Here is an 18715-nt window from a genome sequence, read left to right as displayed (position 1 = left end):
GTAATATGTCTAAAAGTAAAATTTAAACGACAATGAAAACACGACAATCCAAAACCTATGGGATGCAGAAAAAACATTTCTAAACCTATGGGATGCAGAAAAAAACATTTCTAAGAGAGAAGTTTATAGCAATACAATCCTACATCAAGAAACAAGAAAAATCTCATATAAACAACCTATCCTTATACCTAAAGCAACTAGAGAAAGAAGAACAAACAAAACCCAAAGATAGTAGAAGGAAAGAAATCATAAAGATCGAAATAAATGAAATAGAGACGAAGAAAACAATAGCAAAAATCAGTGAAACTAAAAGCTGCTTCTTCAAGAAGATAAATGCAATTGATAAACCTTTAGCCAGACTCATCAAGAAAAAAAGGGAGAGGATTCAAATCAATAAAATTAGAAATGAAAAAAGAGAAGTTACAACAGACACCACAGAAATACAAAGGATCATAAGAAACTAACAAGCAACTCTACGCCAATAAAATAGACCACCTAAAAGTAAAATGTATGATGTTTGCCCTGACTGGTTCTCTAGTAACAGAAACCAACAATTCTGGAGAAACTCTTTACACTTTCCTTTCACATGCTAAACAAGAATAATTCATCAATAAGACTTCCTGATTCATATATGGATCTTGAGTCCTCTGGTTCTCATTCTAACGCTAATCCCACTCCAGCCTCCTAACGGGTCTCCTCCCCTTTCCTTCTTGCCCCATTCCCATTCACCTCCCACAATGTTACCACGAATAGGTTTCTAAGGCACATCTCATGTGCCAATCCCTACCCCTCACCCCACTCCACCCCCACTCACTTTGAAACCCTTCAACAATTCAGACACTTGCACAGCGAAACACAGATTCTATTACAACCTACAAGGCAACATATCGTTTATCTCTCCTTGTCCTCTCCACCTGAATTTTAAAGATCATTCTTTCCAAAGACCTTCCGCTCCTTATATATGCCAGGGCCTTGGCACGTGCTTTTGAAGAGACTTGGAAAATCTCCACTTCCGTTCCAATTTCCCTTTGTCTAGTTAATTCACACACATCTTTCAGCTCTTAACTCAAAATCTTTTGAGTGTTTTGAGGCTTTCCTTGCCCCCTCATTGCACACACACCAGACAAGATCAGATTCCCACACTAGGTTTTTCGATCTTCATCAACATCCTTCTCATTACTTTTTTTTTCAGTTTGCCTTTATATATTTAATCAACACTTGATTTTAATGTCAGGAGGTCCAGGTGAGAGCATCTGTTTAGCTCGGGGTTCTTTGCTCTGTTCCTAGCACAGTCCTTGACAGTCTGAAGCTCCTCAATAAAAACTAGAACTGCATTATGTCAAACACGCTCCTGTTGATTCATAGCTAACGTGTGTGCATGTTTGTGTATGTGTGTGTTGTAGCAAGTAAGGAATTTCCCCCTGAGGACTAATTTTCACAATCTAAAATTATACAGGGAGGCAATGTACTCATGGCTAAAAATAAGTGAATAACTTTTCGATTATATTCATTAGATTTAATTCTAAGATCTCAGGTTGGCTTCTGAACATTCATAAATTATCTCCCCTAAGATGAGCTGATGAAAAATAGATAGAAAAATTATCCAAAAGTTGCATTGACTATTAGAGAGTCCCCATGGGCCTGCATCATATAAATCCACATCATAAAAGTAATTATGATGAAAAAAGAAAGCCTAAATCCGGAGAATGCCGCTACATAGAGAAGCATGAAATAAGATCCAAAAGGCAGGCACATGCCTTTCAAAATTAAGTTAAATACCTGTTTCACTTAATCTTATTTTCCTGAACGAGATGAAAGGCATTAGTCTTCTTCCAAAAGGTAAGCTAAAGAAAAAAAAAGTTCCTAAAAAGTAGGTTTCTCTGTTCTAAGCGTGTAGAGCTCTCTGTGTTCCTCTTCTTGTTGACAGAATTCAGTAAAATATAAATAAAACCTAATCTAACAATTCTACAACATTTGGTATGGATGTAACCTTCCTTAACCAATAAAAATGCAGGACAATAGGTGATTTTCTAAGATGTACCAGGCTTTTATTTTTATCATAAAAGAAAGTGCAAGTTTGGAACTATTATCTAGGTAACTCTAAAAAGCACTTTAAAAATTATAAGACTTATGGTAATTTAGTTGTTGTTAGCCAAGGTTGGAACATGGGACTTTTAAAAAGCATTTTCTTCTATAATATTAAGAATACCTATATTTAAAATATTTAACCAAAAAGACTAATAACTTACTTTCCTTCAGTGAGTTTAAATTATGGAGTAACCCTATGGCAGTCTTTTGTATTTCTGAATGTAAACTCAACAACATTTAGATTTACCATTTCCATGGCACGGTAAGCAGAATCACCAGGATCTGGGCGTCCTAGTCCGAAACCTTTGTTCTTTCCAGAAATAAGCCCATCATCATGTTAACATTTCAAAACGGTTGCTTTTTATAAAGTGATTACTGTATAGAAAAAAGAATTGTAGATTTAACCAAAGCCTTCTAGGTGTGCTGAACTTTTGTTTTCAGAGATTTGGAAATTATGCCAGGGCATGTTTTTGTTTCCTTTTGAGTTAATGAATGTGTGTGTATAAATAGAGTTCTATTTTTTTTTTTTTTTTTTTTTTGCGGTACGCGGGCCTCTCACCACTGTGGCCTGTCCTGTTGCGGAGCACAGGCTCCGGACGCACAGGCTCAGCAGCCATGGCTCACGGGCCCAGCCGCTCCGCGGCATGTGGGATCTTCCCGGACCGGGGCACGATCCTGTGTCCCCTGCATCGGCAGGCGGACTCTCACCCACTGCGCCACCAGGGAAGCCCATAGAGTTCTATTTTGAAAGCAGCTGCTAAAGACATAGAGGGTATCTATCTGACAGAAGAATAAGAACTTCCCTGTTGGGCAATCCCTGCGACTCTTTTGACAAATAGCGATAAATAAACATGAACTGAATGATGATTTAACTTCAGACCTGCAATTCTGTATGACAGAGGACAAAATAAGTGGATGTCAGGGATTTGTAAGTTATTATCTGCTAACCTCAAAATATACTTTTAAGAGTTTTTGCTCATTTTGCTTTTACTCATTAGTTTTTTGATTTAAAAAAAAACTATAGTCTCCATGATAGTTTAAACTTTCTTAATTGTTAAGGATTAAGTCATGCTTATTTTAGAAAGTCTAATTTTAAGAACTATAAAGTACTTACAAATAAAGTATTAAATTTATTTTTAAATATCACATATATACATATATGTTGTATATGTAAATATATACATTATCTGTATATATATATATGCAGATGTAAATAAATATGAGAAAATTTTATGTTGATTTGCTATTGATATTTCAGAACTAGAAATATCAAAGAGCAATATTAGAAATGGATTTCATTACTAATACAATATCCATTTCTGCATACCTGTCTATAATTTTTCTTAAAAGTCAAATTTGAGAGAAGGACCTCATTTGAAGTTCTGCTGTATGGATTTGCCTTATATATATGCCATAAATAGTTATCAATTATTTAATTTTTTCATGCCAGAAAATGTATCCAACAGTTTATTGAAAGGGTCAGAAGAGTTCATGAATTTGACTGAATATATGAAAAGAAAAGAAGGTAATTAACAACAACCTGTCCTTCTAATGTCACATAACTCCTTTTTATCTTGTGTTGTAACACACAGGACTCTTTCACCATGAACCTCTCCTCCATCTAGACATTAATGTTTATGAAGGTCAGAATGAAAATATTATATGTCATCTAGCTCGACCTGCTAGGTCTTTGCTCTCATTTTATAAATGGCAGGAATTAACTGACTACAAATGTCAGCACCACATAATTACAATGAAAAATTATAATTCCTTCTTGAATCTCTTCGTGCATTTTAAATGACTACTATTAGCAAAGCACCAAAGTTAATTTCATACTACTTTTTAGTTAGAATTTGGAGCACATACATTCACCAATGCAGATTAATATTTTGGCCAGTTTATGCATTTGTACATACTCTTGTACTAGTGGAAGAGATTTCATTAAATTACATAAAAACACCCACATGTTTAATTTTTTAGCATGTCACTTTTTGCGTATCATATTCAACATTTATCACATACTTGAATACTAAAGACCTTAGAAGATAACATCTTGGATGTTAATTTACTTGACTTTTTATTTTATCCTTCTAGGTATCCAAAATCCAGATTTGTCAATCAATTCATATTTATAGAGCACCTATTCTGACAAGAAGATATACTAATAAGCCATTAAAAGATCCCTCCTCAACATCTTATTCTATGGTGTCCATCTCTAAGCTAGTATTTTCTAAGTAATTTAGGATTAAGTGACCAGCTATGTGCAAGATCTTTCAGCTTCCTCCTCTAACTTCAAAATATTCTTTCAGGCACCATTTTCCATCTCCTGTGCTCTCAGAAAAGAACAGAATGTATCCAAAGCTAATTAGTAGTCCTCAACTTCCTGTTCTAGCTTATTCTTACTTTTTATAAACCTTGCTTCATCCATCATTTTTTCCTGTCCCCTCTACTTGCTCTCTTTAAAAGATGCATATTTTTATCATTGTGAGGCAATATTCCACCTCTTTATATTGCCTCTAGGGAGCTCCTGTACCAGTCAATCAACATTCTTCATTTGACAATTTTACTCTCAACTGTACTCCATTGAAATTGAGCTCTTAAGGGTGAATAACAAATGATCTCACAAATTGTAAACCCAAAGGCCTTTCTCTAGCTTCTTACTAAACTTTCCAAGGTTCCCATGCTGTCATTTAATATTTTTCTTCCCTAGACATTTCTAACATCCTATTTTTCTCATAAATATTAAATCAATCCATCTGTATTTTTTTTGGAAGGCACTCACTCTTTTCTTTCTACACTTTCTAATTCATCAATCTCACCTTATTAGACATTAGCCTTATGTTCTTTAGGCGGAGTTAATGAGAATTTTAAAAAGGAAGGCAGCGGAAAAGGTGAAAGAGTTTGTAAAGACTTCTTGCCCTAAATTTTGGATTAAAAAGTAGTCTAGGGAATGTTATCTTCAAAACCTTACATTATGAAGTGAGAAGGAAATTTATATGGTAAATAAGAATCCCCCCAAAACAGAACCTTGAGTGCACTTGTTGACATCGTACATGCAGAAACTGCGAACTGGAAATCCGTGATGACTATGACAACCATTCTGATGACTTTCCACGCTTCTCACCTATTCCTCTGTCTGCCCTCATTGCTCGGTTCTTCCTACGGCCACACTATAAGTATCTTCATTAACGTAGGTCTTCTCTTCTTCATTGGCTACTATCTCATCCTTAATGGACTTGCATGCTTCCTTCATCATCTCTATGGAAATGACTACCAATTCTTAATAAATCTCTCCTGCAAGTCCCAGATCCTCCTTTTCAATTGCCTGAATGTCACAGCTATTTGTCCAAAAATACCTCAGATTCATCATTTCCAAAACCATTTCCATTATTCCACCTATCTCGACCCCAGTCTGATTTTTTTCTTGATGTAACTTTTCTTGGCTTTACTGACTTGTTCCCAGTCATTTGGATTTAGGAAACCTTAAAATGATTTTTGACATTTTCTTCTCCTCATCTATTTCAACTATTCAGTTGATGATTTCTTTAGTTTCTACCTTCATGACTTATCTTGCATTGAATGTATTCCTTTCACCCAGCCAAAGCTTCATTCGAAGTTCTCCTTTCATACTGCAAATGCCTCTTAACTGAGCATGTGGTTTTCAGTGCCATGTCTCTTTGACCTGTGCTGCACAGATATTCTGAACTAATACTCCTAAAACTTAGTTACAATTATAGAACTCTCGTGTTCAACATCCTGCATCAACTTCCCAACCTTAGTTGCTGTGCAAGGCCCTCACTATATTATCCCATCTTTTTCCATCAATATTTTCCCACATAAGCCATACTCTGCCCAAACCTAAATACTTATTAATTCTTCCAATTTTATATGCACATTCCTTCTTTTAAGCCTTTGCTGATTCTATAAATCCCTGTTGTTCTGCCTTTTCATGTTTCTTTAGTGAAGTTACTGATTCAAGGATTCTGCTTAAGTCAGTCTTTTCACCCCATACGACCTCTCTCTATGAAGCCCCACAGGACTTTATTTGCACCTCATAGGAAGAACCTATTATTCAGCCTTGTATTATTATTGTCTATATAATTTTCTCCTGCCCATCCCTCTTTCTAGATTGTAAATTCATTGAGAAAAATATAATGCACAGTGTGGTGCTCTTCATCAAATAAGAACTTAATAAACATTTGTTAAATTGGGTTAGCCAAGCAAACCTATGCCAAAAATGAAGGGAATTCATTAAAATAATTCCTAACAGACGTGTTTTTCTCCCTCAATGTTTCCTGTACAGATCAGGAGAAGAGATGGAGAACAATAAAAATCCAAACCATTCCATCTGCTTGTCTCATATGAGCATGCATGTAATGGGTAAATTAGCCCATGAGAATTAGTGAAGTAGGTTTAAGCCACCAAGGAAAATATTACTATGTTACCACAGCTTTTTATCACATACTGGAGAGGTTCAAAATAGTTAAAGGGGTTTAAGAAGAGCTTGCTTTATCCCCAGATTATGAATTATAAATAGAGAAATACTGGGTCAATGCTAGTAATGTGTTCTACCAGCAGAAAACTTCTAATTAAAATAACTTACCTTATAACTGAGATAACCAAGTAGTATTGTTTCAAAGAGACTTATCAATGCCACTGAAACCTAAAATATAAATTATACCTTAATGAGAAAATGCAACAAAATCAAAATATATATTCTGATTACAATACTTTTAACTTTATATATATATATATATATGTGCATATATGTGTGTATATGCATATATACATATATATATATATATATATATATATATATATATATATATATATATATATATATATATATATGATATAAGAGGTGCTATGTAGCACTTTAATTTCTATATACAGGTGGTAGGTAGCAGGCTGTCCCAGGCATTACAGCTTAGTTTTTATTTATTTATTTATTTATTTATTTTCTTTTTGCAGTATGCGGGCCTCTCACTGTTGTGGCCTCTCCCGTTGCGGAGCACAGGCTCCGGACGCGCAGGCCCAGCGGCCATGGCTCACGGGCCCAGTCGCTCCGCGGCATATGTGATCCTCCCAGACCGGGGCACGAACCCATATCCCCTGCATCGGCAGGCGGACTCTCAACCACTGCGCCACCAGGGAGGCCCCAGCTTAGTTTTTATAATTTCTAATACTCCTCAATAAATCTTTTTCAAGTTTATTACCACAAATGTAAATGTGGGATTAAAACAGTCAGATGGCTGGAATCTTCACCATATGTAAAGAATAGGTTTTGTTTGTGTGTATACGCTTAATACACACAATCACACACAACTGTCCCATCACACATAATGCTCTCCCCCAGCCACACAACCACCATCTCAGTACACCCACCAAAAATGGCAGTTCCCTTCAGAAAATAAAAGAATACAAGTTTGGAGTTGAAGGATACTTTCCATCCTATCACCCACCTCAAACAAAATGAAACATCCTCAAACACTAAACAAAATAGTCCATGTCAGCACTTCAAGATACTTTCAGATTTTATTTGAATGGACTTCACAGTCAATTCCCCTTCTGCCGCTGGACATGGGCATCCTGCAGCCCCCTAGACAAGCTTCCACTTTTCTCTCTATTCTCTACTCTGTATACAGTTTCCTCTGCTCAGCTACCAAAGAGCTATGATTGCAACAGAAAAAGTAACCAGTAAAGACATCCAAATTATTTTGTGTTAAAGACCCTAAGCACTTCAGGAGACAGGAATATAATCAAAATAAGCAAGCATCAACATGAAATAACTGAGATAACAAATATATTTGTTCATAGATTTGTGAGGGTAAAGTCAATCTGCATGAGAAAGGCAGATACCATATAGTTTTAGATTCTGACTCCTGTTGGAATGAAAACTTTGATTTAGGTGAATATTAAAATATAAGGACAATTTAAAAATATATGAATGCATGACTATCTAAGTAAAATAAGTCCAGAAGTACATACAGTACACAGACATTAAAATAGAAATTTTTCACTTTTAAAATTTTCTCCACAAATTCTCTAAATCATAATCTCTTACTTTTTCTAGAACTACACATTGTTAGATGATCTCAAGACCACTTTTAGCATGAATTGCCCAAAATCCTATGTGAAAATGAGTGTTTTTATTATTTTAGAATATCACTATCAGATAAAAGCAATTTGAACAGATCAAAATATATGTCAAGGCCATATATAACTATTCATAAAAATATTAACTTACTTTACAAGTGTGTACAGCACTGAAATGAAAGTCAGTAAAAAAAAAAAAAAACACAACTTGACTTCAGTAAAATACAAAATATGCAGACATAGTAAAAATGGGATTCATAGTTATAATCACAATGCATACATAATTGAAATAATTCATTGTCACATATAAAATGTACAGACCTCACAATCATCCTGACTTTAAAAGACAACCCAAACATTTGATTTTAAAGTATTTTAAAGGTTGTTTATACACAGTGAGACTTAAGAGTCCTTCCATTTCTTCCAGACTCAATTGTTTTTAATCTTAGAGACTCTCCTCTTTGAATGATTTTTGCTTTTGAAAAACAATAGAAACTAAAAAGTATCTGCAGTAAAGAGACACGAGTAGAGGAGATGGGAAGTTGTAAAAAGTTTGCCTGGCATGAAATCCAACAAAAAAAGGAAAAAAGAGAGATCCAGAGGACTCCAGAGAACACTGCAACAAATGTAGTTCAGACACACTGTGCTCCACACGTTCCCTTACTCCTTCTTCAGGACTCCTTTTATGCCAGGGCACACTTTTTGTTTTATTTACAAAATTATCTGCTTAGGGACCAAACTCTTCCTATTGGTAACACGAACTGTTTGTTCATTTGTTTATTCATCTAACAATTATTTATTGAGATTCTACCATGTTCCCAACATTGAGCACATAAGGTAAAAAATGCAAATATGGTTATGGGCTTTTGATTAATTTTTCAAAGATGATATAACCTAAGACTTTAAGAATGCCTAAAGTAGTTTGGTGAACTTGTTGTGACTTCAAACAAGGTTGGGTCTAAACCTGATCATGAGGAAATTCTCAAAAGGTAGAAGGGAGAGCTCACGTAAACGCGAAGAAAGGAATAAAAATTTTAAGTTGTGCATCAATATTAATTAAACAATAAACCAAAACTCATTTTAATGTCAAAACTTTTCTCCCCAGTAGTATTGCTCAGTAAAATATAAATAAATCCAGAAATATAGGAATAAAACAAAAGTGTACATAACCTGTAAGCCCCATAAAGGTAGACTTCTGTTCACCCAAAAGATATGAGACCTATGAAAAGAATGATAAGACATTAGTTTTTTTTTAATAAAAAAGCATTCATTTTCACATTTTGACTAAAGTTGGAAATATTTAAATGTTGTTAGCATAAAAAAACAATAAAATACCACAATTAAAATTAGAAAAAAAATCTTATATTGCTTCAATTTTCTTTTTGGAAATACTTGTCTCTGTTCCAGGAAAAAAAAAAAAACTTTTTAATTTTGTTTTTGGTCTCATGTTAATTATGTAAGGAAAGACAATGGGCCCTTATTTAAGGAGTGAGGATGGCAGGGTAGAAAAACTCAAACCACCTGCTAATCAACTCTCCATTGAAAAGCCACTTAAGGATCTCCCATAAACTCTAGGACTTTGTTATTTTTAACACAATATATCGGCAACACACATTCAACAGTCGAAATATCAGAAGAGTCAGTGACTCAGATTGCAGAGCACATTTATATTCAGATTTGAATTTTTATAAAATATTTAATATATCACCCAAAAACCTGTGACTGAGGTTAGCATAAAACATTATGCAGGACAAGGAGTAATTGTCCTTAAATGTCTCTTAAAAATCCTATTATCTCTGACGTTAAAAATTGTTTATAGTCTGCAAAGAACACCATACATTCTAATGTCCTACTAGTTACAATTTCTCACTGTTTATACCTCACCCTTATCTACATCATTTGGTGTACAGTTGATTCAAACACTAGTCATTCACAGCAATACACTCTACTTAGGAAAAGATGAAAATAGCTGTATTACGCTGCCCAAAATATGCAAATAAAAAACATACAAAGCAGAACAAAGCCTACTCACTAGAGTTATGAAGTATTCGAGGAATCCCATAAAAGACTGTGTATTTTTAAATCTTTGAATCATTTTCTTTTTCATAATATGTTAAACAAAAATAAAAAGCAATTAACTCTTTAAAATTCTTGTTTTAAAGAGAATTGCAAACTTTAGAAAACTATTAAAAGAAATTACCGAGCTTATTAAACTAAAGTACTCTTTGTGATTCTAGAATGTAACATCTACCTGGGTGATTAACATCTACAGTTGCTCCAAACCAAACCCATGACCTTTCTCACCAAAACAGGGCCTCTCAGGTTTTCACATCTGAGTAATGGAACCAAATTCCATTGTGTTTGGTTAGCCAAAACCTTAGGCATCGTCTTAGATGCTTTCCTCTCCTCTATTTGTAAATACTTAATACATAAGTCACCAAACCTTTTCAATTCTTCCCACCAAATATCTGTAGAATGTATCTACCTCTCTTCATCTCCACTACCACCGCCACCTTAACCTAAATTAATCATTTTTTGCAACTGGACTCTTGCAAAAGCCTATAACTGGAACCCTACACCTCCTTTTGCCTTCTACAGTTTTTCTCCATATTACAACTACAGAGATTCTTTCTAAATTCATGTCATCACATCACTCCACTGTGTATTTTTTTAAAGCATTTCCTTTTTAAAAAATATAGTTATGTATTTGTTTTTGGCTGCTTTAGGTCTTAGTTGCAGCATGTGGGATTGAACCCACATCCCCTGCATTGGAAGGTGGATTCTTAACCGCTGGACCACCAGGGAAGTTCCTCCACTGTGTATTGACACTTCACTTTTGTGAAGATAAGGACCAAAACTCTTGACCTGGCATTCTGAGACTTCGTCAACTGTGACATGGTCCTTCCTATCACAGCCCTTTTCATATGTTCTTCCCTCATCCAAGAGCTCTCAGCTCAACCCTCTCTCAGGGAAACCTTCCTAAAGGCTTCCTCTTGATCAATGTAGCCAATGAATCTCTTAGGCCATGTCACTTACCATACCTCCCCTGCCACTCATCTCGGTTATAACCTTGTATTTGTTTGTAAATATATTCCTTGAATAGTTGATGCCTCACTAAACTGTAAGTTCCACAGGATGAAGTAGTATGTCTATTTCACCCACCATTATGGTCCTAATGTCTTCCCAAATACACGTCTACAGTAGCCTAGGCATTTGATACAAACAAATGGATGGTACCAGTAAAGGCAAATTGTGAGTGATGAACTCAGTAACTCTGTCATTTCCAAAACACATCTCACATATGTTCTCAGTAACATTTGAGAAATCAGGCTAAAATACAGTATGCAGGAGTGAAGAGGGATAATATATATGGTTTTTTGCAGATAGAAATTGTGTGCTACAAAAACTATGAAATAATTAAGAAGATAGCAATCTCTGTAAAATCATAAAATAAATTGCAAATAAGATGTTTGAGAACATTTTCAAAAAGAGATTGGTAATTAGCATAGATTTACTAAAAGCTAGTTATCAAACTAATGGCCTTTTCTTTGATCTGACGTTGTTTTAATAGGTCTTGAAAGATCAGATACTTAAATTTAAATAAGACTTTGAAAAAAAGATTTTTTTTGGACAAGACTGTGCTATGTGGAATAAGTTTCAGGATCCTTAAAAAAAAGTTTCTACAAGACTGTAATATGTAAATTTTGATAAAAAGTGAGATCTCCAATGGAAAGTCATCTTTTACATCCATTTACCAGGCACTAAACTGAATAAATGCATAGAAGGAACATGTACACATTCTAATAAAATGCTAGTGCCCAAACTCTCCTGCATAAAATAAATTTATCAGGAAAAAAGAATGTGGGATCTGATCTGCACAGTCCTAGAGAACCATCAAAACAAACAAGAGTTGAAACTGAAGCTAGCAGACAGAATAATTCCAAACGAGGCTTCAATCCCATTGACAAAAAAGCACTTGGAGGAAAGAAATCCTGTACAGAAATATTTATTGCAATATTATCTATAGCAGGAAAGTAACTGGAACCTACCCGACCAACAAAAAGAGAATAGTAGTAAGTAGGCTCCTTATATCCTTAACAACAGCAAAAATACCATCCCTGAGAAAAAAGTCACTGATAAAAATGATGTATATAATATTGTCATAATTGTATCAGTGTGAGTGTGTTACACATATATGTGTATAGATAGAATTTACAAAAGATTGGTGGTCAAAACACTAAAAATACTTATTTCTAGGTATTGAGATTTTAGGTAACTTCTACTTCCTTTTCCTTGCCCTATGTATTTATACTGCAATAATCATGAAACATTTATAAAGTCATAAAAATAAAATAAATTTCACTTTTTAAAATTATAACAATAAAATAACAAAAGCAAAGATAAAAATGAAATTTATATTACTCAGTTATTCTAAGTTAAAGTAGGCCTATAGATAAAATCATGTTGAAGCTTCATTATGAAAACTGGAAGAACCATATCAAACAATGGAAATAACAAAGTTAAATATGGAAAATTAATAATATGCAGCCCCAGCCACTCTTCACAGCACGCTTATTTATGGTGAATAAATACCACTCCTAAAGGTAAGAAAAGAGCTGCTGAAAATGTCAGAACCGCTTTGGCCACAGAGGTGGAGGTCAGGCGGTGAATATGTTAACCAGAAGAATCAAGCACCTGGTAAACATGCGAAAGTAACAGGGTCACCACATGGGGCAGAATTCATATGAAAGACTTGTGGGTCACAGCTCAAGGTGAACTCGGGTTGCCAGAGCTCTAAACACAGAAGGCAAGCTAGTATTGTATTAACGAAAGTGTAAGATCCTAAACCAGGGAGGAAAATTATGACACTCGCCTAACCATAACAAACACTAAGCAATGAGTACTACCTGTGATTCTAGGTCCACGTTTTTAAAGACAGACAAAATTTAGCATGTGACCAGGATACTGAAGCATAGGAGAGTCTTGACAATATATTAGGAACATTTTCCAATAGCCAAGTCCTTTCAAAACTCAGGTAGCTTTCACACCAACTGTCAGGGTGTGAACAAGAGAACTAAATGTTGAGTCTCTGAGAGAATGGAAGTTAAGAGTCTTTCCATCCGACACACACGGGCTGAGGCAGAAACGGCTTTCTGTCTATCAACATTCGTTCTCCCCTTCCACGGTATAGAGCTGGGTGCAAAAAGGAACTCTTCATCTAAAGGCCACATTTCTCAGGTTTTGTGTCAAGGTATGACATGTGACCGATTCTCAAATGAGATCTGGGTACGAAATACAAGTAAGAGTGATGCTACTCATTTGTCGGCCAATCACTTTAACAATTGTATGTGCCTTCTCCATGCTCTCTTCATCTTTCTGAAAGCTGACTGTGAAGGATTCTAGGGTCTTAGGACAGCACGTAGCCACAGAATGAAAGTAGTTTGCATGTATAATATTGAACTTACCATGTTATAGTGTGTGTGTGTGTGTGTGTGTGTGTGTGTGTCACCATATGGGGAAGTATACTGACTAAGAGCACCAGCACTAGACTCTAGTAAACAAAGAAATTCTTTTGGATTTTTGAGTTTACATGTTACAATACTTGGAGATGCTTTAATCTATACTATAACCAATGTATATGAGAGAAGAAAAGGTCTACATTATAATATTCAATCTTATTGGTCATCAGATACTTAAAAATACTGTGAAAATTATATTTCTTCTTTGAATAGTTGTTATTCTAAAGAAGAAATACCCTTTAAAATTGGAATGTCATCTCAACACACTTGTTGCTCTATTAGGCATTGATTTTAAGTGTAAATCCAAGTACCATAAAATATAAGCACATTTACATGCTTCTTACTTTTGTCTTTATCATTTGATGTTGAAAATTAATATTTACATGCTTCTTACTTTTGTCTTTATCATTTGATGTTGAAAATTAATAATCACTTCAACAACTTTTAAAGTGGGAAAGGCTGCGTGAGTTTTGACACATTGAAGAGCCACCATAAGCACCAGCAGTCAATGAGTCAATGCTGATGATTCAGCTCTCAATGAAATTCATAAATTACATGCTGGATGTGTTTCCTTTGCTAATGCCTTTAAATCATTTACTACGAACTGGGTGTACATGAGAGCTTGTCATTTGCATAATTTCATACATTAAAAGTAAAATTCTTTTCATACCCTTCAGTTTGTCCACACCGCAACACTTTCATATCAGTTTTGACTCCTGGGACTTAAAAATAAAGCAGAGCGGCACAAAATACCTTCAGCTTTATTATGTCAGAGGCTCTAATTAAATAAATCTCTTTGCCGTATTATCCTGATTATTTTAAAACAGAGCCTGTGCTCATAAGGGCCACTGCTGTTTTTCGTTAACCAATATTACATTGACAATGGGAACCAAACAGAACATTGTATTCAAAATGGAGCCCTGAGGTTTTTTGTTATATTTTTTCATTGCAGTAATTTGATTTTTCAAATGTATATCCTCTGTAATTACAGTTGAATATTCTTACTAATGTGGCATAGAAGTTAATTATGGGAAACTTTGTTCCTCTTAATGTTTTCCAATAATATTATCTCACTTTGCTATCACCTGCCAATGCCCTTTTACTCTTAGAAGGATTCTATCATGTCTCATTTTATGATTCCCAGGTCTCTCTAAAGTACATTTTATTTATAAATCACCAAGTTTTAAAAACAATGCTGGAGGGTTTTTGGAAGGGTTTGAAATGTGATCCATTTTTAATAACACATAGACAGAAAATGTAATAAATGTAATATTCACTGACATCTCTAGGCAGTGGTCTTCAATCATCTGGACTGTGCAACACCATCAGTAAAACCACTGAGCATAATTCCATTAATTCAGCAACATTCACTGACCCACCAAGTCCTATGCTAAGTATGAAAGCTACAAAGGCAAATACAACATGGTCCTTGACCTCAGTGAATGCATAGAGAGAAGAGAGAAGTAAACAGTGAAATCAAGGGCAACACGTTAACTGTGCTGACAGAAATATGTGGGAGACACTCGGAGAATCCCCAGAAACCACTCCTAACCCAAAGTGGCACTGGGTTATAGGGCATGATATCAAGTGAGAGTGTCAGATTAAGTTTTATCCAATAAATTGTGGTCCTGAAGGTCCAAAGGTTCTGAGGTAAGTTGAAAAAGAGTGAATGGGGAGGGACAGGAGTGGAAATCATGGGCCCAAGAACTGGGAGCAAATGTTCAAAGGCCCAGAGACAGTGAAGGGCAGAGTATAGGTAAATAGCTTCAAGTAGGTCAGCACGGCTGGACTAAGAGGCTGGTGAGGTGAAGTAAACAAAGGATCTTTATTTACTCATGCTCACCCATTACTAAATCAATACTCACTTGTTTAATAACTACTAGTGCCATATTGTGCCAGGCTCTTTGGATTCTGACAACAATCTGTGCCCTTGTGAAATATCTATTGCAATCTACTTGGAACAAATGGAAAACAAAATAAACAAGTAACAGACATACCTTATGTGAAAGAGATAAAGGCAATGGAGAAAAATGTAAAAAGAAAGGAAAAAAGAGTATTCAAGAGAGTCTTGTGAGGTGAATACAATTTTAAAGAGGTTGTTTGGGTAAGGCTTCACTAAAAGTTTGATTTTGAGTAAAGATCTGAGGAAATGTGCCAGAGTTACCTGATGGAACTCCAGACAGAGAGAACAGCATGTATGAAGGCCCTGAGCTGGCAGGGTGTCTGGTGTGACCCAGGACCAGAGAAGATGCCAACGTGACTGGAGCAAAATGGGTGGGTGGGTGTGGGGGGGTGAGTAACAAGAAGGGAGATGCAGGGAAAATGGGGGTTCTTATAGCCATGACAGGTACTTTGGCATTCAGAGCACAGCTGTGCCAAGATCTGACTTATACTTTAAAGGAATACTGGCTGCTTCACTAAGAATAAACCAAAAGGGAGAAAAGGCAGAATTAGCAGGACTAATTAGGAAGGGTACTGCAGTAATCCAGATGAGAGAAGATGGCTTGGCCAGGATGGTAGCATTGAGAAGTGATCGTATGCTGAACTATCTTGAAGGTAGAAATGATGGAACTTTCTGCGCATTTTGCACATGCTGCAGAATGTGAGGAAAAAAGAGAAGTGAAGACTTACTGACTCCAAAACATTTTGCCTGAACAACTGTTCGGGTGAAGTTGCTATCAGACGAAATGTAGGAGGCTGTGGGTTGAGTAGGGTTTGGGGAAGGATGGGGTTGCCATTCACTGAGATGTAGTAAAGCACAAAAGTCTATTGGAACATGGCAAGTTTGCAATGCCTATTTGACCTCCAAGTAGAGAAGGTGAACGTGTAGTTAGGATTTGGGGGGTGGCAGGGAGGTGCTGGCTTCCTGCAGCCAACTAGTTAGAGATAAAAAAAAAAATTACTGCTGAGGTTCTCAAAGTGGGGGGCAAATAGGAGAGAACTTCTGCTTCTTTATATGTAAGATAGGAATAATAACATTAAGTGTGTATTGAAGGAAATAACATATATAAAACAACTAGCCCAAAGCCAGAAAATATAAGAACTCTAAAATATAAAACCTTTTAAAGGGCTGAAAATTTCCTGAGGGTAGTTAATATTCCTTTTAGTAGCCATGTCTTCATTTACAGCAATATGAATACATGCTAAGTATTCAAAAAAGATATAGTGAAATATCCATAATTATATTCATTGAATAAATCATATCATAAATTATCATGTAAATTATTACACAATGAAATTTCACTTGTTAATCTTTAATTTATCTCCAAACCCTTTAATACATATGAAATCATTTTCACTATCTAAACAAGCTTAAGAGTAACTAATTCATTTATGCATATTATGTCTTCATTTTCCACTTAACTTTGATCTTTTTTTTTTTTCTTTACTTTTCTTAGGGCGAGCCTCCACATGAAAAAATAATTGTACAGAAGTCAGCCATCAAATTCGTTTTCTGCTTTGAAAATTATTTTCAATTTAGTAGGCTGGACAGAGACCCACAGTGGCTTTGAGATAATAATTATTTAGGCCATTACACACCCAGTCCCCTTCCCTACTGCTTCTAGCAAAAGACAGAAACTAAAAGGAAAACCCATAAATGAATAGAAATGCAATTTAATAAAAGCAACATGATAACGAAGGGAAAAGTAAGTTAAAATAAATCAATGTCATTTAACTCAAATTAGATAAAGAACTACACAAGCTAAATCTGCAACTTGAATCAGGCATCCCAATAAATGCTGATATGTTTCTATTCAAGAATAAATAACCAGTTTTGTTGTTGTTTTGTTTTGTTTTAAGATTCCACATGTGAGATCATATAGTATTTACCTTTTTCTGTCTGACTTATTTCACTTAGAATAATGCCCTCAAGGAACCTTAAAAAAAAGAATGTCTAGACTATAACTGAAAATACTTACAAAACTGGTATACAATAGAGTAAACCTTTTTGGGGTATATGTGAATCAAGAACAGAAAAGTATTTGGGTCTTTAAAGAGACTGATTCATTTCAAACAATTAAATAGAGTACTTTGACTAGCAATAAAAATTGTATAGGTAGGTGTCAAGTATTAGCATTAGACAAATAGATAAATGAAATAAGAGATGTTTTCAAAGAAACTACAAATATTACACTGATGTATTAACTGAAAACCAGATCGATTTAATTGTGACAAACACCTAAAATGTCCTTGAAGAACTAAATTCTATACAACATTCTTTAAAATTATACTACAATTCAGGAGGTGATTCAAAATGGCAGTGTAGAAAGATCCTGAACACACCTCCTCCCACGGACACACCAAATCTATTGCTACATATGGATCAATTCCCTCTGAAAAAGACCTGAAAACTAGCAGAAGAGTTTCTCCACAACAAGGGATAAAAGGGCCACAATGAGACACATAAGAGAGGCAGAGATTCAGTCTCATCAAAAACCCCATCTCTGACACAGTGACCCATGGACGGGAGGAATCTCACAATACAGAGCTTCTCCCTGAGAAACGGGGAGTCTGTTCCACACAGACACCCAACACTTGGGACCTGGAGAAATTAGCCCAGAAAACCACTAGCTTTGAACACCAGTAGGACTTAGGTTCAGGAGACCCCAAAATGCTGTGGGGTACTAGAAGTCTGCTCTTAAAGGGCTCACATGCAGACTAACTCACCCTAAGACTCAGAGAAAAGGCAGCAGTTTGAAAAACACCTAGACCACATAGGCAGAAGATTCATTAGCCAATCTTAAAACAACTTCCAGGGGCACAGGAGTCTCTTTGGAGATCGTCAGGAAACAGAGGCACTGATGGATGCCATTTTTGTGTTCCCTCTCCTTGCTAGCATAACCCACACTATTTTGTGGCCCCAATGAAGCCTGTGGGTGCAGACCATCAATACAGGTGATGCCCCTTGAGTACCTGGTCCTGGTGGCCAAGGAGGCCTGCATTTCTGGGCCTCAGGAGACTGAAACCATTAGGCATCACAGCTCTTGGCAGGCTACCACCCCCATGACATA

General features: G+C 35.6%; 1 protein-coding gene across 8 annotated transcripts in view; it reads right to left on the bottom strand.

Annotated features, from left to right (window-relative positions):
- KCNT2 (potassium sodium-activated channel subfamily T member 2) overlaps positions 1–18715 on the bottom strand; it is a 354137-nt gene that overhangs the window by 217681 nt on the left and 117741 nt on the right. For 7 of the 8 annotated variants that reach the window (XM_081225686.1, XM_081225691.1, XM_081225687.1 and 4 more), the window contains 2 exons: positions 9355–9403; positions 6692–6751 (listed from right to left, as the gene is read on the bottom strand). In XM_081225686.1, the coding sequence (XP_081081812.1) occupies positions 6692–6751; positions 9355–9403 (109 nt within the window). Of the gene's footprint in view, positions 1–2335; positions 2397–6691; positions 6752–9354; positions 9404–18715 lie in introns of those variants that run through there. The other variant, XM_081225693.1, reaches the window with a different exon arrangement.

The sequence above is a fragment of the Mesoplodon bidens genome (assembly GCF_964165515.1).
Source record: "Mesoplodon bidens genome assembly, chromosome: 2".
Taxonomy (NCBI): Eukaryota; Metazoa; Chordata; class Mammalia; order Artiodactyla; family Ziphiidae; genus Mesoplodon; species Mesoplodon bidens.
The sequence above is the reverse complement of the archived record's forward strand: the minus strand, read 5'-3'. Positions and strand labels throughout refer to the sequence as shown.